The sequence below is a fragment of the Camelina sativa genome, chromosome 8, assembly GCF_000633955.1.
Source record: "Camelina sativa cultivar DH55 chromosome 8, Cs, whole genome shotgun sequence".
Taxonomy (NCBI): domain Eukaryota; kingdom Viridiplantae; phylum Streptophyta; class Magnoliopsida; order Brassicales; family Brassicaceae; genus Camelina; species Camelina sativa.
Window position 1 is genome coordinate 12,675,687 of NC_025692.1, and position 25,113 is coordinate 12,700,799.

General features: G+C 38.9%; 3 protein-coding genes and 1 pseudogene across 6 annotated transcripts in view; all 4 read right to left on the minus strand.

Annotated features, from left to right (window-relative positions):
- LOC104707072 (pentatricopeptide repeat-containing protein At5g27270-like) overlaps positions 1-2,368 on the minus strand; it is a 6,794-nt gene extending 4,426 nt beyond the window's left edge. The window contains exons 1-3 of one of the 3 annotated variants that reach the window (XM_010423345.2): positions 1,757-2,368; positions 259-1,663; positions 99-163 (exon numbers count right to left, since the gene is read on the minus strand). In XM_010423345.2, the coding sequence (XP_010421647.1) occupies positions 99-163; positions 259-1,663; positions 1,757-2,299 (2,013 nt within the window). In that variant the 5' untranslated portion in view covers positions 2,300-2,368. Of the gene's footprint in view, positions 1-7; positions 164-258; positions 1,681-1,756 lie in introns of all 3 variants that reach the window. The other 2 variants (XM_010423347.2, XM_019228449.1) reach the window with 2 other exon arrangements.
- LOC104709476 lies at positions 5,259-8,383 on the minus strand (annotated as a pseudogene).
- LOC104707073 (FRIGIDA-like protein 5) lies at positions 16,031-19,759 on the minus strand. Its single transcript, XM_010423348.2, has 6 exons — positions 18,607-19,759; positions 18,342-18,523; positions 17,924-18,218; positions 17,127-17,717; positions 16,772-16,950; positions 16,031-16,684 (listed from the first exon to the last, which is right to left on the minus strand). Exons 1-6 carry the CDS (start codon positions 19,637-19,639, stop codon positions 16,112-16,114), a joined length of 2,853 nt encoding a protein of 950 aa, XP_010421650.1. The 5' UTR covers positions 19,640-19,759; the 3' UTR covers positions 16,031-16,111.
- On the minus strand, positions 20,211-24,967 carry LOC104707074 (myosin heavy chain, cardiac muscle isoform-like). 2 transcript variants are annotated; one of them, XM_010423350.2, is made up of 6 exons: positions 24,892-24,967; positions 24,690-24,721; positions 22,092-24,532; positions 21,263-21,838; positions 20,970-21,130; positions 20,211-20,878 (listed from the first exon to the last, which is right to left on the minus strand). In XM_010423350.2, the coding sequence occupies exons 3-6, from the start codon at positions 24,496-24,498 to the stop codon at positions 20,444-20,446; spliced, it is 3,579 nt and encodes a 1,192-aa protein (XP_010421652.1). In that variant the 5' UTR covers positions 24,499-24,532; positions 24,690-24,721; positions 24,892-24,967; the 3' UTR covers positions 20,211-20,443. The 2 variants fall into 2 exon arrangements, with proteins under 2 accessions (XP_010421652.1, XP_010421651.1); XM_010423349.2 differs by having other exon boundaries at positions 24,690-24,954.

The window sequence follows — 25,113 nt, forward strand, 5'->3', positions numbered from 1 at the left end:
CCCAGATTTTTAGATTCTTCTGCTGTACGGTAAAGCCGTTTCGCCTCTTTAAGCTTATGTAGCCTCCCATAAACAGCAATCAAAGTCGCGACTGTTTCCTCCTCTATCGTGAGTCCTAGTCCGATAATCAAATCCGCAAGAAGTTCTGCTTTAGATACATCACCTGCATAAAAATGGAACTTAATCTTCAACAACATATCCAGAGCTTATTAACAAGCATCCAGAACGAACAACAACGAACCAGATTGAACTTCCTACCTTCTCTCACAAAGCTAATTATGACTCGATTTACTGCCAATGAACCATGATCAGTCGTGAACATTAATTTCAGTATTGCTTCAGTCTCATTCAAATTTCCCTCTTTTAGTCGCAAATTGAGCAGCAATCCTAGAGCCGAGACATCAAGTCGACTCACGTTTATAACTGCTTCGTGTTTATCCTGCTTGTTTCTTTCGATATACATAGCCTCTGCAAGTGTTTTTACAAATCTGTTATCCTTAACCCCAGCTTCTCTACTCATTTTCTCTACCATCTCTATAGCTTCTGCTACCATTCCCTCCTTGCAATACACTCTCATAGCCATCTTGTAAAGCTCTATATCAAAGTGCACTTGATCAGCCATTATCTGCTTGATAAAAACCTTAGCTTTCTCTCCTAAATTGAGTCTGGTATACAAATTGAGCATGTCGTTACAAGAACTAGCATCAGGAAGTCCAGTCTTTGATAAAGCTCGAAATGCTTCCTCAGCACAGTCAACATTCTGTATCTTAGCATAACACTGTAACATCACAATAAAGGCAAATCTGGAAAAAGGAACCTCTCTGGTCTTCATCATTTCAATCACATCTAATGCTTTGACAACATTTCCCGAGTTCAAATGAACTTGAGACATTGCCAAATACGTTTTCTCATCAGCCAGTAGATTCAGGCGTTCAGTCTCCTCAAACATACTTTGCGCATCATGGAAAAGTCCAAGCTTCCCATATATTCTGATGATCAACCCACGAATGACCTCATCAGCTGGAATTTTATTTCTTTCCATGTCTGCAAAGAGAGAAAGCGCTTTCGGGTAATTCTCAGTTTTGTAATATAAACTCAACATAGAAGCACAAGTATAGTTACTCGGAACGATTCCTTGAGATCTCATATCCTCATACAGCCTAACAGCCTGATCCCAATCACCAGCCTTCACACTTAAACCAATAACCGAGCTGTAAGTTACTTCCTCTGGAACAAACCCCAAGCTCTTCATCTCACCAAAAGTTTCCAACGCATCCTCGTTAAAACCTTGTTTAGCATATGAGCTCACAACCAACGTATACGTGAATTCAGTCGGTGGCACACCTTCCTCGACCATTTCTAACCATAAATCAATCACTTTCTCATGAAGTGATTTCTTCTGAAGAGACGACATCATGAAATTATACACGGAAGACGCTAAAACAACCCGCCTTTCTTGAACAGCTTTGTAAAACGTCAACATAGCGTTGTGACGTCCCCATCTAGCGTATGTACACAGCATTGTACCACAAGCTACTGCATCTGGTTCACACCCCACTTCAAGCATTTCCAAAAAAGTTTCCTCAGCCATCTTAATCTTCCCGACTTGTCCATACAACCGAAGAACAATCGTATAGACAACTACACTCGGACGGTAACTTAACTGTTTAACACAAAAATCTATCACCAAAACTTTCATTAAACCAAAATCTACAGAATCCTCAAAAAATCAAAAGGTTTTAGAAGAGAATCGAACCTGCAATTTCATCCAAGAGAAGAAATCTCGAACTTGTCTCCAACCTCTTTGTTCTTTTAAAACGACACACATATCTCTAAAGCTAAGCTTCGTTACAAAGCTACTCATCACGAATCTCATATCATCATCACTACCTTGTCTCCTCTGTGACAAGCCTCTCACCGTTTTAATCGCAGCCACCACATGTTTCCCGTACATCTGACCATTCCGATCATCTTCCAAATACTGAACCATTTGCTCAGGAGTTCGCTTAATCCATTTGGGAGTCATAGCGTGTGAGCCTTGGTTCCTTCTCAACGTGCTTAGATACTGTGCTTTCTTCTTTATGATTCGTCGAGCGTCGTCGTCTGATAACGGATGTTTCGGCCTCTCGTATCTCGGTTTCGGTTTTTCCGGGTTACCGTCGCTAAGTGACCACGGGTCGGGTCGTACTCCGGGGGAAGAAGATGAGGTTATTGATATTTTTGACTTTCTTGAGGAAATTTTGGGAAGAAAGATTGAAGGATTGAAGTGCGTTGTGGAAGTGAGGAAGTCACTCTTCATTGCTTCTTCTTCTTCTTCTTAAATTTCTCCGGCCACAACCTCGCCGTCGCCGTATCCACTACAACTCAAAGACAGTCTCATAATTTAGACCTGTGATTATCCGGTTTTATTCGGTTTAATCTGTTTTGGTTTGTCTCCAAACAAAATCAACTTAATTTCCGGTTTATAACGTTTGATTACTTAATTTAATCTTCATTCTTTTTTAGTCTTTGCCGTTTGATTTTTTTGAATTCCACGCAAGGTTTTATTTAATATATTTAGCATAAATATTATATATAATTGATGATAATTACACAATATTATTTTATAAAAACCTTTAAAGTATTATTAAGATAAATTTTTTTTATTATAAACACACAATTTCAAAAAATATAAAATATGTAACGTTATACTTTTTAAAAAATTCAAATCTGAAATAAAATCATGAATTTATACTCAAATGTTATACTATTTTTCTTTCTCCTCTTCGTTAGCTTCTTCACATTCTTCCACTTAATAATCATTCAAAATCTTTTTTTTGAATTACCACGCAACTTGTTAACCAATCAAATTCTACGACCAAAATCATTGCTTTTATTCTCGTTAAATTTTTGCAATTCATGAAAATCAACATAGTCACCACATGCACTCTATTATTGATACTTTCACTGTATACTTACTCGGTTTTAGATTCACACGTATTGAAAATTCTCAAATCAAAATCCTTAATACTACAAAATTGTAAAAATTTCAAACCAAAATCTTTAATACTATAAAATTATAAATTACTTGGAAAGAAAGTAATATGAACAAATGTATAGCTAATAAAACATGTGTGCTTGTCGTCGATCATTCTTCTTTAAACCTCAAAACTTGACTCAAACAACATTAAATCTAGGTCTTGCGACATCAATTCTTCTTTCTTAGACCGAGAAATAATAAAAGAATATCAATCCATCTATAAAATCATACACAAAAATATATATATTAACGCACATAAGATATAGAAAGCACAACCAGAGATAAATAAGATATTTTCAAGATATTTGAAAATTGAATATATAATATTTAATAATAGTTAAACTTTTAAATTTTAATAGAGATTGAATATTAATAATATTGTAAACTTTAGATGTAGTTTAAATATTTTAACTTTTTTTTAGAGTTAAATATTAATGATACTTAAACTTTAGATAATATTTTAAACTTTCTATATAAGTATTTACAGTATTTTTAAACATTTTATTAAGTTTAAATATTTATAATAACTGAATCTTTTAAAAGTTTCAATAATTATAATATTTTAAACTTTTCAACTACATCTAAAGTTTCAATATTGTTAATACTTTAAACTTTTTAAAATATTATAACATTTTGAAACTTTTTAGAAGTTTTAATTTGCTATAATAAACCAAATAAAACTTTTAATTTTGGACGCCTGATAAATCAAGTTTCCTGTTCATTTATAGTTGGAAGGATATTTGTCTTATTTATAATAGTTTTCAGCCATCGTCTAAACTTTTCTAGTTGATATGTGATGTTGTACATACACTAATTTATAAGTATTATAATATAGAAATTTTACATAATTTCAAAAATGTTAATTATTGAGATTGCTGATCCCGATTGGTCAATTAAAAAATCTTAATATAAGCAATTCTGAAAATTTTAAAAAATGTTAATTAGTAAGATGTCGAACGGATGTTTAAAATTCTATATGGACAACCTTAGGAACTTATACCTTCTACTTTTATTTAGTACAAATTTGATCTTTATTTTTAATCTTTACTAGATTCAGACCCGCACATACGTGCGGGGTTGATTTCAAAACTAATCTTTCTTTGAACTTTGTAATATATTATGTATGTGTAATGTTATATTTATTGATATAATTATTGGTTATAGTATTTATAGTTTAAACTTATAGTGGTTTAGTTTCATCCAATATATCAATGTTTGAATTAATAAAAGTTTCACATAAAATTAGATTTCACACGACGATAGATCCGAATAGAATGTGAAATGGATTGGTGACTGGTTAGCTTTGTATTAAACTCGTGAGCTATGAAACTGGATAAAAAACTGTCAAAAAGATTAATAGGACACAAAAACCTAATAGGTTTGGGTTTAACAAAGAACACAAGAAGCTAATAGGTTTTGGTTGTTTGACAAAAAAAATAAAAAAAAAAAAGGTTTTGGTTTTAGCGTTAAATAGATTTGAGAGTTTTTATTAAGTTGAAAATGATTTAGATGACTGCAATATTTATACAACAAAAGAAGTCGTTTAAAATGTAAGTTGCTAAGATTTTGTAAATTATAATATTTGAAAAATCGTGTAGATTATGTTAACTTTCCAAAATTTTGGTGTAAATTGTCAAATATGTTTTTCTTATTAACCGCAAATATATTTTTGTAGAAGAGATTGAATTTTCCTAGTATTAGCAAAATAATTGTAATGTTATAAAGAAAGAAATAAAGTATGATGTGCTAATTATGTGGGTTGATTTTATTTCTTTAAGCATAGTACCTAATTTACGTGGATATATTTGTTTAGATTTAATGGCATTTACCCACGAATATTGTGTTACCATATTTTTTATTTTTGATTTTTATGTGTTAATAATCATTTAATATTTGTTTGGCTACTACAATTAAATATCAATCTGTTTGGTTCCGTTTTTTTTGGCTAAACGTATCACATATAATCTTTGTTTGGTTTCATAGTTTCTCTATGTCTATTTATTAAAAATACTTCTCTTTTAATAGTATAAATTTTTCTCTTGATTTTATATTTTTAATTTTTTGGCCTATTTTCTTACCGCAATATTATTACCCAACACGTTAAATTTTATTAACATTGTTGCTTCGGCATAGTGTGATTATCCTATATACACTAAGTTAAATTCCAACTTAGTGACACCTACGCATTCTCCAAATTATGTCGCAAAAGATATGTGCGATTGACAAAAGGTAGAGAGACCTATGTGATCTTTGAGTTGAGACCCCAAACTGCTTTCAGGTCAAGCTCCCAGTATTCACCATCACCACACGGTGTCACGCTTCTCTCGTGTCGGAACGCAGGAATCTGATGCGAGAACCGACACGCTTCAGTCTTTGGAATGTCTACTACACAACCAGCATTTGACTGTTGACTTCTTTCGTAGAAAGGCTTGCTATTGAACTCTTTCGCAATCAAAGACACCACTTGTATCCTCTGCTTGTCGGTTTCCACTACTTCTACAATCTCAAGTTCTTCAGCCTCAGCAAAGTTTGTGGTATTCCAGTTCTTGTACAGAGCCCAGATCTCACCCTTCCCTGGGTATACTTCGAATCTGTTCTTTTTACTCTTCACGGCTTTAACGTGATGTGAGAAGCTGCTAGGTGAAAGGACTTCTGCTTTACCGGTTTTCAATTTGAAGCGGCCACAGCACACGGGTCGTGCCATGTGTATTGGAAGGCGATAAAGCTCTAGAGGTGCTACATGCAACTTGAATTCAGGGATAGTGTCGATTACCTTGATCTGAACGTACTTTCTGGGAATCTCTTTGTCATTGCTATAAATGGCCCATATTTGATCAACCTGAAATTTGTCCCAAGATCTCTGGTTCTCAAAGTTGAAACTGTTTTCTTTCTCGGTTTGGCAATTGGATGGCACAAGAGTCTCTGGTTCTGGGCTTTTCGCAGCATTACCATTTAACCGAGTCAGTAAACTGTTACAGCTGGACTGAGACAATTATTCATCATTTCTCCCATGTTTCTTTAGGATACCTGACAGTCCATTTGTTTGACTCAACAGACGAGGAGATTTTCGCAGTTTCAAGCCATCTACTGCTTTCACACTCTTTCTTGACTTCTTCACTGAGCTCATGTCATGATTAGTGCGTCTACCATCAGATTCACTGGAGAATGAACCATGATTGTCATTGACTTTTGGACGTTTCTTTTCAAATGAACTCCTCTTATCTACCTGCATGTCAACCTTGAAAGCTTCAGGAAAAGGACCAATAGTTTTACCATCCGGCCTTTCTCTATCCAACCCAACATCAGCCTTAGAATTATCAACCTCGAACAATTCTTCTGGTAAAGCAGCAGTGTCTAATTCAAAGCACCCAGGAGGAACACCTTCTCTCTCCTTTCCAGTCATTTTGAATGACGGGACTTTATGCGAAAACCTCAGCATCTCGCTTGGCAGAATTTGAAGTTGGAGAACTCCATACTGTGCCTCTTGGCGAAAGAGGGAGACAAACCCTTCCACTTTTCCCAGATAGGCCACTCCAACCCCAACGTCATCTTTAAAATTAGACAAAACTTCAACAAAGTCATATTCATAAGGCTGTTTATGATTTTTTGAGTTAGCACTCCAACTGATATCCCAGCCTCTGAAAACTGCCCAAACTTCTCCCTTTCTTGGATATATGGCGATGCTATTGTTGCCACTTAAGTGAAACATCTGACAAGAAAATTTCAAGTGGTCGTTTTCTTCTTCTGAATCACCATCCCGAAAAGTCCCACAAGCAATGGGAATTGAGTTATCTTTATCCTCATGTAGTGGGTCAATCCACGTAATCCACATCTTGAACTCAGAATCCAACACTTTCTTTATCCGAGCATACAGCCGAGGCATACTGTCAGTCGGATCATACATAGACCACACCTGGTTGACAGCAAAACAGTTTGTTGTCAGTTCAAAATTATTGAACTCTGGATCAGGCAAAATCTTTACATTAGCGTTGTGTTTACTGTCCATCTTTCTTGCCACAACCACTCCTTCTCCATTTGCTTCACATTTGTCACCATCTTTGTCCTTGGTTGATGAGATTTCTTGATATCCAGAATACAAATTTTTCTTATCTTTTCCTTTAGACACACATGAAGGGGCAAATGAACCACCAGAATCAAGACGTTTAGATGATCCAACACCTCCGAATCCTTTTTTTGTAGTTTGCTTAGGAAATCATCACTGCCTACCTCCTCCGCGTAAGAACTCTGTTGGCTTCTACTTGGAGATTTCCTATTATTATTATCTTTTGAATCCGCTTTATCCCTGATAATATCAGAGGCATCAACATTATTACTCTCCATGGAATCCTCAACACATTTTTTTCTCTTGTTCTTGTCCTCTCTCACAGAAGGTGCTTTATCACTCCTTGAAACTGACTCATGAGGTACAGAATTCGATGCACCCCTTTGAGGTTCTGTAACCTCAGGTTGTTGCTTGTGTAATTTAGCTGCACTCTTCCTCTTTCCCTCATTACTTGATCCAGCATAATTCTTCATGGATTCAGCCTCTACTTTGGACTTTTTCGCTTCAGTTTTTCTGCTCTCGCCTCCTCCATTCTTGTTCTCGCTGAAAGTTTCTTTCTTATCGACATCAGCTGCTACAGTTCGTGGTTGAGCAGCAGTAGACTCCACATTTGTATTCACAGATGTGTTACCCGGCCCCTTATTTCGAACTTCTTTTTGACCAGTGCTTGATTTAGGTGGTGCTCTAATAAATCCAGTGTCGTAGGCCATGTAGGTTTTTTGACAAATGGTACAGCGCATCAGAGTGTTCACATATATTCTCAAGTACTTATACCTATAGCCACAATGCGCACAAAATGTCCAAAATGTAACACTGTCGATCTTACTATCACTGGCATTGTTTGTAGCTGCACATTGTTGTACACCAGAGTTTGCAGTCGACTGGTTACTAGCAAACCGTAAATAAATCCTGCGCCTGATATCATACTGAGACCGTTTATCCTTGTCAGCGAGAAATCCATTAGCATCCCAAACCAACTTGAAAGCAGCCTCTGCACCGGGAAACTGGTTCTTGTCAGGATGGAGAAGCAAGGAGAGCTTCCTGACCTGCTTCTTGATTGTAGCATGGTCAGCAAAATGCATAACCTGAAGAATACCGTACCAGTTATCAAGACCTTTGATTTTCATCTCGGCAGAAGTATGGACCTCACATACAGCTAGCATTTGCTGTAAACTCTCGAGACCTGAGAAGAGACCCTGAGCCTTCAACAAAAGCTTCTGAGCCCCAACAAAATCACCATTCTTCATCTTATCCTCAACTAATGCTTTTGCCCTAAAGGCCTCTTCCTTATTGCAGTCCATTTCTCAGAGTTCAGAACAACAACAAAGGCATCAAATGAACCCAATATCTAATTCCTTAATACGAACTCCCTAGGATGAAACTCTGATGGAGGCTGATGACAGGTAAGGGGCGACGTGAATTGATGGTGATGATGCACAAGTGGATTGCGAGTGACGGCAGGTGATGTTCGAGAGAGAAAAGCAATGATTCGATGGTGAGAAGTGTTAGATGGTTATATGGATTCGAAAATAAAGTAAAGAGTTTCTTAATCACAAAGTGTTTAGAAACTCGGAATCATGAACGCATTCACGAGTTCGAATTGAGAGAAGAAAGATTCAACAATACTTGTTACATAAAACTTCTTCGCTACCAAACAAGGAGGCGTTGCTTTTGGGTTTTATAATCAACCCTAAGGCTCGACACTCCAAACAACAGGAAGTTCAAAATAAAACAACAAGGCGTGTAAAGGAAATAAGAAAACAACGAAGCGTCTAGGTGATCTGTAGTAGTACAGAAGTCACTTGTATTAGTACAGAAGTCATGGTGACTTGTACATTATTCCCCATTGGTAATGACTTCTAGATAACTCGACGTAGTGATCCATTTGCCTCATTAAAAACCATACCGAGAAAACCCATTGGGACAAAACTCAGCTATGGGAAAAAGAGTACAAACTTCACACCTAAGTTATCTAGTTATCATTACCGGGTGAAGTCTTCAGGGTGGATATGTTGAAGACTTGGATCCTCGGTAGATTGAATGACCCGTCAGCTATGAGTGCATGAGCTTCCTTGGCCATCTCCTTAGCTCTTGAACGAGTGATCCTTCCCACGATCTCCGGTTTCTCTGCAGCTTCTGTCTCCTTGCTGGCCACGATCATATCATCCTCCCCCTCTTCAAAAGGATTTGTCCTCAAATCGGGATCTGCATAATAAGGAAGCAAGTCAGAAACATTGAATGTTGAAGATATATTATACTTACCTTGAAGATCAATCTGGTAGGCGTTGTCGTTGATCTTCTTGATGACTTCAAATGGACCATCAGCTCGTGGTAGAAGCTTGCTTTTCCTTTCTTCTGGGAACCTATCCTTGCGTAGATGAATCCACACCAAGTCTCCTTCTTCGAAAACGATCTCCTTTCTGCCCTTGTTCGCATGTTTCTCGTACTGCTTGGTTCTTTTCTCTATGTTCTCCTTAGCTTTAGCATGTATCCTCCTGACCTGTTCAGCCTTTTCTTTGCCATCAAAGCTACACTTCACACTTAAAGGTAAAGGAATCAAGTCTAGAGGTGATTGTGGATTAAAACCATAAACAATTTCAAAAGGAGAGAATAGAGTAGCAGAATGCTTAGCGTGATTATATGCGAACTCTACGTGTGGTAAACATTCTTCCCATGACTTGAGATTGCTTTTCACTAAGGTCCTGAGGAGTGTAGATAGCGTCCTGTTCACCACTTCGGTTTGCCCATCTGTTTGCGGATGACATGTGGTTGAGAATGATAGCTTGGTTCCGAGTTTAGCCCATAGCGTTCTCCAGAAGTGTCCTAGAAACTTAGTATCTCGGTCTGAAACGATTACTTGAGGTATTCCATGCAGACAGACTACTTCCCTGAAAAACAAGTTAGCTACAATAATAGCATCATCCGTCTTGTGACTGGCAATGAAGTGAGCCATTTTGCTAAACTTGTCAACCACAACGAAAATTGAATCTCTACCATTTCTGGTTCGAGGTAAGCCAAGAACAAAATCCATAGAAATATGAGTCCAAGGTTGAGAAGGGATAGGGAGAGGAGTGTACAAGCCGTTGGGCTGTACTTTACCCTTGGCCATTTTGCAGATATGGCACCTAGAACAGACTTTCTCAACGTCTTTCTTCATTTGAGGCCAATAGAAGTGTTCTTGCAGTCCAAGTAGAGTCTTTGACACTCCGAAATGTCCAGCTAGTCCACCTCCGTGAGCTTCTCTAATCAACAGTTCCCTTATGGATCCTCTTGGTATGCACAATCGATCCTTATAAAATAGATATCCATCCTGCCTATAGTAGTTTTCAAAAGCAAACTTATGGCATTTGCCATAGCTCTCAGCAAAATCGATGTCAGTCTCATAAAGTTCTACTATTTTATCAAAACCTTCAAGCTTAGAAGACAAGGTAGAAACGAGAGTGTACCTTCTGGATAATGCATCTGCGACTATATTATCCTTACATTTCTTGTATTTAACCGTGTAGGGAAAAGTCTCTATGAACTCCATCCATCTGGCATGTCTCTTGTTGAGCTTCTGTTGTCCTTTGAGATGCTTCAAGGACTCATGATCAGTATGAATAACGAACTCCTTTGGCCACAGGTAATGCTGCCACGTTTGAAGAGCCCGAACCAAGGCGTACAGCTCCTTGTCATATGTAGGATAGTTTAGCGTCGATCCTCCTAGCTTCTCACTGAAGTAAGCTACTGGCTTCCTATCCTGCATCAAAACAGCACCTATCGGAGGCATCACATTCAGTCTCAAAAAATTTCATAAAATCAGGAAGTAAGAGAATAGGGGCAGTGATAAGCTTCTCTTTTAAGGCTGAAAACGCCTTCTCTTGTGCTTCCTCCCATCTGAATCCTACACCCTTCTTGATAACTTCTGTAAGTGGTGCTGCAATAGTACTGAAGTCTTGGACAAATCGCTTGTAGAATCCTGCTAGTCCATGAAAGCTCCTGACTTCTGCCACGTTTTTGGGTGTTGGCCACTCCTTAATAGCCTTGACCTTCTCATCGTCCACTCTAACTCCTTCTGCATTGACAACAAAGCCTAGAAAGACAACCTCAGTAGTACAGAACGAACATTTAGAAAGATTAGCAAAGAGGGATTGAGAACGAAGAACATTTAGAACTTGGCGGATGTGTTCTAAGTGTTCTTCTAGACCTTTGCTGTAGATGAGGATGTCGTCGAAGTACACAACCACGAAGAAGCCAATGAAAGGTCTGAGAGCATGATTCATTAAACGCATGAAGGTGCTAGGAGCATTAGTGAGACCAAACGGCATGACTAGCCATTCGTAGAGCCCTTGCTTGGTCTTGAAAGCTGTTTTCCATTCATCTCCTTCCTTTATTCTGATCTGATGATACCCACTCTTCAAATCGATCTTTGAGAAGACTGTTGACCCACATAGCTCGTCCAGCATGTCATCTAATCTCGGGATCGGATGTCTGTACTTCACTGTGATATTGTTAATAACTCTGCAATCAACACACATCTTCCATGAACCATCTTTCTTTGGTACGAGCAAGACTGGTACTGCGCATGGACTGAGGCTCTCTCTGATGTGTCCCTTGTTCATCAACTCTTCTACTTGTTTCTGCAGCTCTTTAGTCTCTACAGGATTGGTTCTGTAAGCTGGTCTGTTCGGTAGAGCTGAGCCTGGTACCAAATCGATCTGATGCTCTATCCCACGTATTGGAGGCAAGCCTGGAGGTATCTCTTCTGGAAATACATCCTTGTACTCCTCTATAATCTCTATCATCTCGCGTGGAAGCTCTTCTGCTGGCTTGGTACTAGCGAGTGTCTCTTTGTAGACAAACATGAATGTGGTCATCTCTGGGTCAAATAGCTTATTGAACTCGTTGTGATTGATGTACAGGCTGTGAGACACTTTCTCTGTATCCTTGCGGTTCATGTGAAGCTGATCCTTGTAGATCTCGCTGGGTGTAAGTGGTAGAAGAGTGACCTTGCGTCCTTTGAACTCAAATGACTGCCTGTTGGTGTAGCCATCATGAAACACTCTTCTGTCAAACTGCCATGGTCTTCCCAAAAGAATATGACTGGACTTCATCGGAATCACATCACAAAGCAGCTCATCTTCATACTTCCCAATTGTGAGTTTCACTACCACTTGCTGCGAAACTGTTAAAGCTCCTTTGTTATTCAACCACTGTAGCTGATAAGGTCTTGGATGTGAAGTGGTCTTGAGATTAAGCTTCTGTACCATCTCTTCACTAGCAGCATTAGTACAGCTACCACCATCAACGATCAAGGTGCAGACCTTGTCTTGAACCATACACCGGGTGTGGAAGAGATTCTCACGCTGCTCTCGATCATCTGGATGAGTCTGAACACTTAAAGCTCTGCGTGCTACTAACGTCTCTCCCATGACTGCGGATTCACCTTCTTCACCTAAATCAGGCTCTGGTTCACTCTCTGAACTGTCTACAGGCACAATCTCTCCTCCTTCTTGAAGAAGAAACATCTTCTTGTTGGGACAGTCTCTGGAATAATGCCTCATCCCTTGGCATTTGAAACACCTGATATGACTTGTAGAGGTGCTACTCTTGGGCTTGAAATCGATCTTAACTTCCTCTTTGACTGTGGCTGTCGCGGGTTTGCTGTCCTTGGTGAAGGCGGGTTTACTGAACTCTCTTGGCTTGGGAATGTTAGGCGTAAACGTTGACCTCACTCCCTTTCTCTTGATCTGTGATTCAATTAGCTCTGCCTTATGTACCATTTCTTGCACATCTTCATAGTTCTGCAGCTCTATCTTGTCTTGAATCTCTCTGTTCAAACCTCCAAGAAACCTAGACATAACCATGTCTTCACTTTCTCTCAGATCAGCCCTGATCATAAGCGTTTCCAGCTCCTGATAGTAGTCTCTTACAGACTTAGTGCCTTGAGTGAGACGCCTCAGCTTGTTAAGAATCTCTCTCTGGTAGTGTGTAGGCACAAACTTCTTTCTCATCTGCGTGACTAACTGTTCCCATGTAGTGATAGCAGGCTCTCTCTGTCGATGTCTAGTGAGTCCCAACTGCTCCCACCACAACAAAGCATAGCCATTGAATTCAGATATGGCTATCTTCACCTTGTTCAACTCATAGGTACCTTGAACTTGAAAGTTCGACTCCATCTTCCTTTCCCAGTCTAGATAAGTCTCTGGATCATTGGTACCATGGAACGAAGGATACTGAATCTTGAGATGATTCAGCTGCTGCCTCAAAGGATCATAATCCCTGCCGTGATCTCTGTTTCTGTTTCTCCTCATTGTCTCTTGGCTATGATCTGAGGCTTCCTCTTCTTCTGAATACTCTCTATCTGTATCAAAGTATATTCGATGCCCAGCTACTTGTTCAGCTCGTCGTGGGAGTGTAGGATCTCTACCAGTTCTTCGATGCTCTCTTTCTGTGCTTTGAGTGTTTCTTCTCTGATTGAAACAAGTCTCTCTTCCCCCAGTAGGTGACTTAGCTGTTCTGATCCGTGTATGTTTGGAAGAAGCTCCCACGTGTGCCTTTCCTTTAGCTAAGCGGAGAGCCTCATTAGGACTAGGCGGTTCTGAAGAACTCTGATCTGAAGCGCTAGTTGCTTGAGCTATATCTTTGATCTGCTTCTCAAACTTGTTACTGAGCTGCTCCATCTGTTGCTGGAACTGAGTAGACATTGTCTTGTTTGCTTCTGTTATTTGCTTAGCCATGGCTTGGTTCAAAGCTTCCATAGCTTCTGGAGAAAGCTCCATTGTACCTGCAAAATAAAGAAGAAAACTCGAAGTAAAACGTTCCTTGAGTGAAAGAACAAAATAAACTCTAAGACTCGTAATCTAGACACAAACGAACAACAAAAAAAACAAATCCTAAAACTAAACAAGACTCACAACGAAAGCTAAAACAGCAGAGACTAACACAACAAAGAATTAAACAAATGAACAAAATCAAAACAACACAAAACGAGATTAGGGTTTAGAATCGCTCAGCCTTTGGCACAGAGTTGGCTCTGATACCACATAATACGAACTCCCTAGGATGAAACTCTGATGGAGGCTGATGACAGGTAAGAGGCGACGTGAATTGATGGTGATGATGCACAAGTGGATTGCGAGTGACGGCAGGTGATGTTCGAGAGAGAAAAGCAATGATTCGATGGTGAGAAGTGTTAGATGGTTATATGGATTCGAAAATAAAGTGAAGAGTTTCTTAATCACAAAGTGTTTAGAAACTCGGAATCATGAACGCATTCACGAGTTCGGATTGAGAGAAGAAAGATTCAACAATACTTGTTACATAAAACTTCTTCGCTACCAAACAAGGAGGCGTCGCTTTTGGGTTTTATAATCAACCCTAAGGCTCGACACTCCAAACAACAGGAAGTTCAAAATAAAACAACAAGGCGTGTAAAGGAAATAAGAAAACAACGAAGCGTCTAGGTGATCTGTAGTAGTACAGAAGTCACTTGTATTAGTACAGAAGTCATGGTGACTTCTACATTATTCCCCATTGGTAATGACTTCTAGATAACTCGACGTAGTGATCCATTTGCCTCATTAAAAACCATACCGAGAAAACCCATTGGGACAAAACTCAGCTATGGGAAAAAGAGTACAAACTTCGCACCTAAGTTATCTAGTTATCATTACCGGGTGAAGTCTTCAGGGTGGATATGTTAAAGACTTGGATCCTCGGTAGATTGAATGACCCGTCAGCTATGAGTGCATGAGCTTCCTTGGCCATCTCCTTAGCTCCTGAACGAGTGATCCTTCCCACGATCTTCGGTTTCTCTGCAACTTCTGTCTCCTTGCTGGCCACGATCATATCATTCCTGAAACAAAAAAAAAAAAGTAGCCATAGTTGTTATTAGCAAAATAGTCTATCATACTCCAAATTACACAATTTAGAGAACACCAACAATAAACAAGGGAAACTAAACTAAAACCCTAGAATTAAAGTGAGGCTTGAGAAACAAAAACATAAAATTCGAAATTGGAAGCTTGACAACAAACAACCTTGATAAATCTTCTTCAACCAGGACGAAAAATATCGGATTACAACAATGTTCTTTGAGATTGGGTAAGACCCAACCGAAACGCTACTCGGATTGCTCTCGTTTCAGGGTGTGGGAATTAGGTTTCATCAGCTCAGTGCAATGTTTCAAATCTTAGGGGTGGAAAGGAAAACGATTGAAACGATTGAAGAAAGCAAAAGAAAAAGGGCATTTTGGAAATCTATTGGGCCTTTTACCCATCATTGGTATATTTTTTATTGGTCCATAGGCATCCACCTAAAGTTTCAGAATTGTCCATTTTTTTTTTTCATGTATTACAAACAACAGTAGCACAATAGAGATATTTTGAAAATAATAATAACAAAAGAAAAAGAAAAACTCTACAGAAATTAGTTTCTAATTATTTTATGTGTACACTTCCGTTTTGGCTTTTCAGTTGGTGTATCATGATTTCTTCACAGAATTTTTGTTTTTGCTTCTATATCAAATTTACAACTGTTTTTTACTTTGATTTATTAAGCTGAAGGTACATGTTTTCCACATGTTGCGCTGTACATATACTATTATCGTCACATAAAAGATAGTCCTTGTGTATGTCCTAGCTTAATTCAATAATTCAACACGTAAAAGATATTTCCTAGCTTAATTATTTTTGAACATAAGTAAATTAATTCCTCTTAACTTAATTCAATAAGGTTTACTTAATAACAAAAGTAATTTGTTCAGTGAGTCTTCACTCTCTACATATTGAACAAATTTCATTGTGGCCTAATAGGACATATACACAACATGGCAAAAATACACATTTAAGAAGCCAAAACAAAAAAATGATCCTAGCATAGAGTAAGGTTTTGTTTACTTTTTTGTTCAAATAAAGAAAACAAAGAAGACGACCCAAAAAAAAAAAAAAAAAAGAGAGACAAAATGGAACGTTTAAAAGATATATATACCATTATTATGTGAGACTTAAATCCTCCAAGAACCTTTAAAACTTAAAAGCAAGCAGTGGCTAGAAGTTCCTGTAGAAAGGATTGAAAGGTTGATAAACTTTGTAAACTGGGGGTCCCTCTGGATGTCTCCACTCGTTATAATTGTAGTCGGAGTTAGGAATTCCGGTGAAGCCTCCTCTGTCGTAGTTGTCGACCGGCCAAGTTTGTCTTTGATTCAAGGAATAGTCATGTCTGGGAAAGTGATTGCTTCTGTGCGAAGCAACGTGTCCTGAGTTCTGATTGTTTCCTGACAGGCTGCGTTTTTTGCCTGCTCTCTTATTCTTCCTCTTCGAAGACGGTTTGCTCACGGAGGAGGAAGCAGCTTCCCTTGAAGGTTCCATTGGTGTGTTGCTAGTGACAGAAGCAACCTCTGCTACATTTTGTGGTCTTTCTGTCTGGGATTGTTGGATTGTCGGATTGGGTTTGGATGCGGATTCGGATACAGATCCATTAGATGTGTTTCTTCTAAGCTTCAGAAGCGACTTGATTTGTTCCTCGAGGTTCTCCCGTTTGAACTCTGATTCGAGTTTGTGACACGATATGCATTTAATGGCTGCTCTAAGTGTTCTGATCTGTCTGTCTATGGCTGCAACCTGTAATATGTTTGTTTTGTGTTACAAAAATCTCGTTTAAGATTTTATTGTGAGAAGTTAAGAACAAAAGAAACGGCTGAATTTTACCTGCGTTGCAGATTCGTTCTTGGCGTCTTTATACGACTTCTCTGCAGACTCCTTTGTTATCCTCAAGGCGTCGTTTATAATAGCGGAAACAGGTTGGAATCTATGGACCATACCAAATGAGTATATGTAGTCGATTGCCTTGATACGATGCCCGCTTTTTAAGAGATTTTGAATGAAACCTGTCGAAAAAAAACCATATGAACAAGCTGTCTACACAGTAAACTGGCATAGGGTAAACCGATTAAACAAGTTCATAGAGTTCAAACATTTTCAATAGAAGACATCTATATTTCAGTAATTTAATCTATAGGCCTAGCGGTTCGTAAAAGCGGGAGAGCGTAGAAAAGGGAATCACCTGGAATGGCGTTGTCCAACCCGAGAAACTGGCAAAGATCAGGAGATACAGTTTTCCAATAAGAATTGTCTAGTAGGCCTAAAAGGTCATCAGCCTTGAACTCTGACACAATTCCAAAGATACCCAGAAACTGTAGGAAACAAATGACTTCCAATTCATCCATTTTGCTCTTCAAAATCTTATCTTTCCAGTGAACGGCAAGTTTTTTCGCATCGCCTTTCACAGGATGTCCAATTTGAGGCAGGAGCTTCTTCAGCTGATTCAACAATAAGGAGCAGCTAGCTGAAGTAACCAGCAGCTTGAACTCGTATCCCCCTTCTGCGTTTGTTGGACACAGAGCCATGGATGTGTCAAGAAAAAGCTTAGCTGGATCTGGTGTGCATTTGAGAGCATTGGAGAGATCCTCATTCTCCTTTGGAGGTTGCTTTTTTACTAGCTCCCTTAACATGTCTGCTTTAGTGAAAGCAGGGAGGATGTTGGGCTTGGTTTCAGTACTTGACGGGTGAGTTGCTATGGTGTCTGGCTGATGATTTACTCCGGGTTCTTTAATCTGATTCCCAGAAGGAATGGACACAACCTCGACCTGCTTCACTGGATGATTTAAAGGAATAAGAAAAATGTCAATTTAATGTGTCGATTACATATCTCAAACAAAAGAACAATGTTCTGATCGAATTTATGTCTCAAGTCCCCACAAAAGAACTTAGTGCTACGTGAGCGAAAGTTAGTGAAAACAAATGGCACAGATAAGTAAGGTCTAGCTGCTAATACAAGAGCAAGGACATGAATCAAGATACCTGTTGAATTTTGAGAAGGAGCTATTGGTTCAGTTAATCTTTGACGTTTAGCTTCATTGTTATGCTCATACGGAATAATCGAGTGAGCATCAGAATTCCCTACAGCTTTGGTTATATTCTGTCTTTTTTCATAACTTTTGTGAACTGGTTCCGTTGCTTTCTGAACTGATTCATCATTCTTCAGTACAACAAGCTTGTTAAGGATTTTAGTAGGAAACATAGACTCGGCTTTGACCTCTTTGATGTACTTAAGGGCCATGACTGCATCAGCTCTTTTCTTCTCCCTCCTTGCTTTCTAAAACATGTCAACAAGCTTAATCAACTTACATCAGACATGAAAACACATCATAAGCTAGATTGAATAGAACACACATCATAAGCCAGATTGAATAGAGTACAAAGAGAGGGGTTAGCTTACCTGCGCCTCCACTGAATTTCCATTCCCAGCAATCATTCGGGCAGCTTTATCTGAGGAAATCAAGAAGTCAAGCAAAAGTTCTCCTGGTCGTCCTTCTGGACAAAGCTTGTGTAACCGGAATTCACAGATAAATTTCAGTGTTGCGAGATAATCGTCCTTTTTCTTTAGAGTTTCAACCGCACCTACAGAGAAATTCACATGAAGTTACAAATTCTTGGACAACAACTACTGTTAATCAAATCTAAAAACAAAAAGCAGGCCTTACCAGAAACTTTATTTTCTAACCCCATAAGCCGAAACAGTTTCGGGGCTAGATCATACGAAAGGAACCGCTCTAAAAGTGTTAAGAGCACCTCATGAGTAGTCAGAGAGGCCAAACTATAAGCAGCCAGAAACAACAAGCAACCTAAAATCAGCGAGTTATTGTTCTGATTGGTTTTAGACTTGGCAATCCAGGCAACCCCAAGTTGAGTCGCTTCCTCTTTCACCTTCGTTGTCACTTTCAGATTCATCTTTATCAACGTATCTAACAGACCAATGCAACTCTTAACTACACTATCAAATCTATCACCAGCTTCTCCTAAATCTTTATTCAAGTATTCCTTAAAAGTCCCTTCTATAGCATCCAAAACAAACTTGGCCGGATCCAAATACGGAACCATTCTCGCCAAGGATGTGTTTTTCTTAACCAAATCATCCGCATCGTCATTGAGGTATAAAGCCGAACACTTTGTGGGCATGGTCACACTTGAGCCCATGTTCTTAGCCAACAACGAAACCAATGGCTCAAACTCACCTCTCAACTTATCTCTGGCCATACTCTGTTCTGTCTGTTCCTTCACTTGCTTCACCTTCAATTCAAGCTCTTTAGCTCTCAGATCGAGTTCCATCAACTTCTCATCAGAAAACCTCTCCACCGATTCCATTCTCGTCGTAAACTTCTCCAACTGTTCAACTTCTCCCTTCTTCTTCTCAACCTCAGCCTTCTTTTCCAAATCTAACTCCTTCTCCTTCTTCTCGAAATCGCTCTGTTTCGAACAGAGCTCCTTCTCCTTTGTCTCCAGTTCCAGAGCTCGGACCTTTATCGATTCCTGAAGCAAGTCTAGCTCTTTGGCTCGCTCCTCGAGGACGCTTCTCGTGGAATCGAAATAGGACTCGATCTCTTTCCATTGAATCGTAAGCAGAAGAACCGAATGAGCACCATCTTGCAGAGATTCTAGGGTTTTGCGGAGGTTACGCTTGCTTAAATCAACAAGCACTAAACCACTCGTTACCTTCTCCATCAAGCTACTACTCATTAACTAAACACACACCCCCACACACAAAAACCCTAAATAAGTTCACCAAGAACTTTGAATTCTTCACTTTCTCCTTTAACTGTTCTCTCTCGGCGCCTGAATGTTGTTGATAATGACAAATATTTCGTTTTAGGGTAATTTGTTTTTTCCTTTATTTTCATACCTTTTTTAATTAAAAAAAAATAGGAAAAAATTATGGGAATATATAATTGGAAAAATACACCTCACCGCCTTAAATGAATTTTTTTTTTTGTATTTTGACCAAAGAAAAGTTTATCTAGTAGTATTTTATTATTTTGTCACCAATTGTTTTTTTTTTTTTTTTAATTGTTGTATGTAAGCATCAGTTAGAGATTTGAACCATCATTTTAATAAATTTGAGTGAATTATATTCTTCAAACTGCAAGAATGTAGTTTCACAAATGTTTCTAAGAGTTACTGATTCGAAAACGGTAAACCAACCTCAAACGTAGTTACCACCTAATGCAACCTACTCTATTCAACTAACTGGTCTTTAACTAGTAAACTAACAAAGTTATAATTATCGGTTTATCACTATAGCGCACGAATATGATTTTGCACCAGAGAATTTATATGTAAAGAGGTCTTGACGAATAAAAGCATCCCCACACATGAGGATGTTCCCTCTGCATATTCTTGTTTTTTTCTACATTAGACTTTACAGACCATAATACAATCAATCTGGACCAAAATAAGAGCTATTAACCACAAACCAATCTGGACCAAAATACCAAACTATACCTTGGTATTTTACTTTTCTAAGCACTAGCTTCAGACTTAGACTTAGAATCTGCTGCCATAGCTTGAGGGACTGAAGCAAGGTCTAATCACAGGTCTAGAAACCGCAGGATCCATCCTTGGGCGTTTAAAACCAGTCTGGTGTGAAGATTGACCATGGTACACACTTGAACTACCCGCTTGATATGTTTCCAAGTCTAGGACCTGTTGATTTGGTGATCCACTACGGCTGGTAGGATAGGTTGGGTTCGAGCCATGAGTGGTGATATATGAGCTTTTAATCACTGTGTGTGAAGCCTGCATATGAAGCTGCGGAGGTTGAATTGGGGCAAATGATGAGACCGCATATTCATTCTGACTTTGAATTCCCCGCGGAACCATGAATTTGACTATAAGGTCCACAGGAAGATCGATTTCCAGCTGGAACTCTTCAATGAGTTCAATTATCTCTCTCAGTTTTGCACCATCTCTGTCTTCAGCCTAGAAGCCAGCATAGAACATTTATATAAAAACCAATAATGACAATAGAATACACAGTTTGGGAAGACATAAATCAGAAGCAAGCTTTAACCTGTGAGTCAAATCTTCTCTTATCCTTGGGAGAGCGTCTAAGATTGGTGATCTCTTCTTTCAAGAACACTAGGAGAGAAAAGCTGCACTTCAGGTTGAAATAAAATACATACCGGGTTGCCAGAAAATATTGGCGTTCGTCAAGGAGTTGTCTGACCAAGTCTGCAACGATAAAAAAAAAAAAGAAAGAGTCAAACATACTTCATCAATCTTTTTGAGTATCACTAATGCAAGGAAGAAACTGTTAAAAAAAAAAAAACATAGACAACAATGTGTTGCAGTAGTAAAACTTACCTGAGATGGCATAACGAAGACCAAGAGATTCAAAGAGTTTTGGAGCCTGTTTGAAATGAGTAACGCACATGGCAAATCGTAACGTACTATCTCGATCTGTTCTATGCACCAAGTTATACGCCACAATGAGTTGCAGAAAACCCCAAGCTTCAAGCGTTGACATCTGAGCACTATTTCCCATCATCCTGCTCCATCGATTTGCCACTTGTAATGCATCTGACAGTAGATGTTTGCTAGATCTTACAACACGTGGCAGCTCATCCAAAAGGGAAACCAAATGCTTAACTATAGGCTCTTTTAAACTCAACTCCCCTCTCTGTTGAGCACCCATGAGTTCATCGTCCACCAAATTTAGAACATACCCAGCCGGATCTGTCATAACTTGAAGTCCATTAAAGACCTCATTCGGCGAAAAAGAAGCTGAGACCTCAGGGTCCCAAAGAGCATCTTCATTACCCAAATCAGATGATGCTATGTTTTCTTGGAGATCCGGGTGGGGAGAATCACTACTATTTCGGACAGGTGCTTCAGGGTGCTGTTCAGGTTTATCATCCAATGAAGATAGTAGAGTGTTGACTGCGCAAAAAGAAAAAAGAAAAAAGAAAAACTTCAATAAGCATCACAAGACTACATAATAGGACTTAACTGTTATTTCTTAACGGTCTAAAGTTTTAGTAGTATTTTGCTTGTAGATATCTAGACGATGTGGGATCCGGGTTTAAAGAATACATTTAATAGCAGAACAAAAAATTATCATAAAAAAATCTATATGCTACTTGAAGAGAAAGAGACGAGGGAATAAGTAAATCTTTTTATTCAGAAAACTTACTAGGTGCTAGAGATGATACTCCAAGAGCCTCACACAGACTCGGAGCATACTGGCGAAGAAAGGCGGCATCAAACAGATTTTGGACTTTGTCAGCATCAAAAGAGTATGCCAAACTAAATGCAGCTAGAAAGTGCAGAAAACCCAAAACCGCCACTGGATCTGCCTTGACCAGTGTTGTGTTCTTCCATTCAGTGGCTGATTTGATAGCTTCTCCCTGTACATCAGTCTTGGGTTCTGGTGACATATCCATTAAGCATTCCAGCAAACAAATGCTACTCCTTCTAACACTATCTGGTTCAAGCTTTGTTATTGCCATCCTTTCATGAAGCTCTTGTATTGTGACTAACACAAGCTTTGCCGGGTCAGAAGAGGCTTTTAGAGCACACAAAACATCAAGGTGAAGCTGACGAAATTTCTTCAGATGCCCATGTAAGACTAACTGCAAACTTTTCTCGTCACGTATACCAGCCTCACGTACCAAGTCAACTCGTTGATCAGGGTTGTTTTGCTGACAAAAGCTGGCCAATTTCTTTGCTTCCACCTCATAATCCTTAACGCATTTAGCCAACTTCTGTTCTGTGGATTTCAGTTTCTCATCTTTTTTATCAATCATTTCCTCCCTAGCATCAAGTTTTTTCTCTTTCAATTCAACCTTTTCTGAGCGAACACGAACTTGCTTCTCCTTCATTCCAAGTTTTTTTTCACGCTCTATCAATGATGCTTTTAATTTGACTTGCTCTGCCTCTTTAGATTGAAAGCTTTTCAAGCTGTCTTGAATCTTTTTAGCCTCTTCTTGTAACGACTTTAACTCCTTCTCTTTTATTTCCCAGTTTTGGAGACACTCCCTGTATGTATCTTTCACAGCGCAAAGTTCCTTTTCCTTCGAAACAAATTCTGCAGTGGATTTTTCTAGATGTTTTTCAGTCGAATCCAGTTTTTTCTGTTTTAAATGTTGTTTCAGAGAGAGTTGCTGGATAGTTTTCTCTTTAGAGACAATCTGTAAAGATATTTTACGAATCTCCTCAGTTACCTCATTGTGTCTCTTCTCTTTAGAAGCAAGTTCTTCACTGTGTTCCTCGAGCAGCATTTTGATTGATTCATTGTGACCAGTCCGTTCCTGAATCAGCCTTTCAATCTTCTCCAACTCCTTACCCTTTGATTTAACCTGTTGACAGATCTCTTTCATCTCGTTATTTAGTGAGTTGGCCAGGTCAAGGTCTAGACTCAGTCCATCCAACTCTTTCTTTTTAGAAACAAGTTCCAGAGACCGTGTCTCAAACAGCTTCTGCTGAGAAGCTAGTCGCTCTTCCAACGACTCAAGCTGCTTCGCATACTCTCCAATTTTATCGACAACCGCTGTAAGATCCTTTTTCTTTCTCTCTATTTCCTCCTCCAACTCTCTATTGCGAGTTTGACTTGTAACAAGATGTTCCATCTCTGCGCTGGTCTCGTCACGGTGCCCCTGAAGATCAATATTCATCTGTTCTAATTGTTTCCATTTCGATTCAACCTCCCCCTGAGTCTTTATCATCTCTGAGGTCCTAAACTCAAACAGCTTCTCACATTTAGTAATTTCATCCACAACCAATTTGAGATCTTTATTCTTTCCCTCTATTTCCTCTTCTAGTGATTTCCTGTTAGTTTGAGTCCTAGCCAAACACTCTTTCTCTGCGCTGACCTCAACACGATATCTCTCAAGATCAACATTCATCTGTTGTAATTGTTCCGCTTTTAACTCAACCTCACCCTGAGTCTTTATTAGTTCCGAAGACCGAGTCTCAAACAGCTTATCACATTCATCAATTTTATCCATAACCAATGTGAGAGCTTTCCTCTTCCTCTCTAACTCCACTTCCAATTCTCTCCTGTCATTCTCAGTCCTACACAAATGCTCCTTCTCTGCGTTTACCTCAACACGATATCTCTCAAGATCAGTCACCATCCCACTTAACTGTTCCCCCTGCAAATCAAGATCAACCTGAGTCTTTCTCAACAAGTCCACCAACTCATTAAGTTGACCTGTCTTTGACCTGTGCTCAACGTTACACTCTTCCAGCGACTTCCTAAGAGAAGCCAATTCCTCTTTTTTCTCTTCAATTTCACTCCTAAAGCCATTAGCTTTCATCTCCAAGTCACCCATCTCAGCTTCCGCCGCTTCAACCACTTTAACCCTTTCTTCAAGAGCAAAACTTCGAGTCTCAAACTCAACCTCCTTGGACACCAACTCCCTAAACCTCTTCTCTACCTTATCCCCCGCTGATTTCAAATGATCCTCCAAATCACACCACTGAAGATTCAAGATAAGTACATCCGAGGCTTGAGACTTAATCTTCTCCATCGTTTTACGAAAATTCTCTTTTTTCAGATCACAAAGCTTTATCTCGTCCTCCAACTTCACTTCCTCCATTCCTTTCAATTTCTTCAACTCCACGGAAGAAATCCTTATAATAAATAAAAAAACCCACAAGAGAAAAAAAAAAAAAAAACACAAAATCACCTTCAATCTCGATAAAGCTCTCACCTTTAGGGCAGATTCCGAGCCAGAGAGTAACTAAAAGCAGAGACAGAGCAAAAACAGTAACAAAAACAAGACCGTACCTTTGGCGACGTGTCCGTACAGGAACCAGCGACTGAACAGAGAACAATGTAAGAGAATTAGGGTTTTGAAAACGAACAGAAGATAACGAAGGAGTGTAAGTCGCGATTCGGAGAAGCAAATGAGAGGCACTGAAGGAAGAATCAAAGAATCAAACCCTAAAGAGAAAGAGAAGAGAAGAGAAGAGAAGGGAAAAAGAGAGACCTTTTGTGTGTGTGTGTACGAACGAGTGCTTCAACTGTGTGTCTTCCTTATTTTCGCCGTTTTGTGAAAGAGACTTAATTCATCTCTTTATTTATTAATTACTCGCAAAAGTGTGGTTTTAAAAACAGAGATAATTTTTGCTTATATTTGGTTCGGTTCGAATTTCAATAAACCTAACTGCCTGTAAACGTTTCTAACCATTATTTAATAGTATTAATTACT

Coding starts and splice junctions, on each gene's coding strand:
- LOC104707073 (XM_010423348.2), bottom strand. CDS start 19,639: ATGAGTAGTAGCTTGATGGAGAAGGTAACGAGTGGTTTAGTGCTTGTT. Junction 17,718..17,923: donor TCCTTCTCAAAATTCAACAG/GTATCTTGATTC, acceptor TAAATCATCCAG/TGAAGCAGGTCGAGGTTGTG. Junction 16,685..16,771: donor AGAACGAATCTGCAACGCAG/GTAAAATTCAGC, acceptor AACATATTACAG/GTTGCAGCCATAGACAGACA.
- LOC104707074 (XM_010423350.2), bottom strand. CDS start 24,498: ATGGAGGAAGTGAAGTTGGAGGACGAGATAAAGCTTTGTGATCTGAAA. Junction 21,839..22,091: donor AGTATCATCTCTAGCACCTA/GTAAGTTTTCTG, acceptor CTTTTTGCGCAG/TCAACACTCTACTATCTTCA. Junction 20,879..20,969: donor AGAGAAGATTTGACTCACAG/GTTAAAGCTTGC, acceptor GCTGGCTTCTAG/GCTGAAGACAGAGATGGTGC.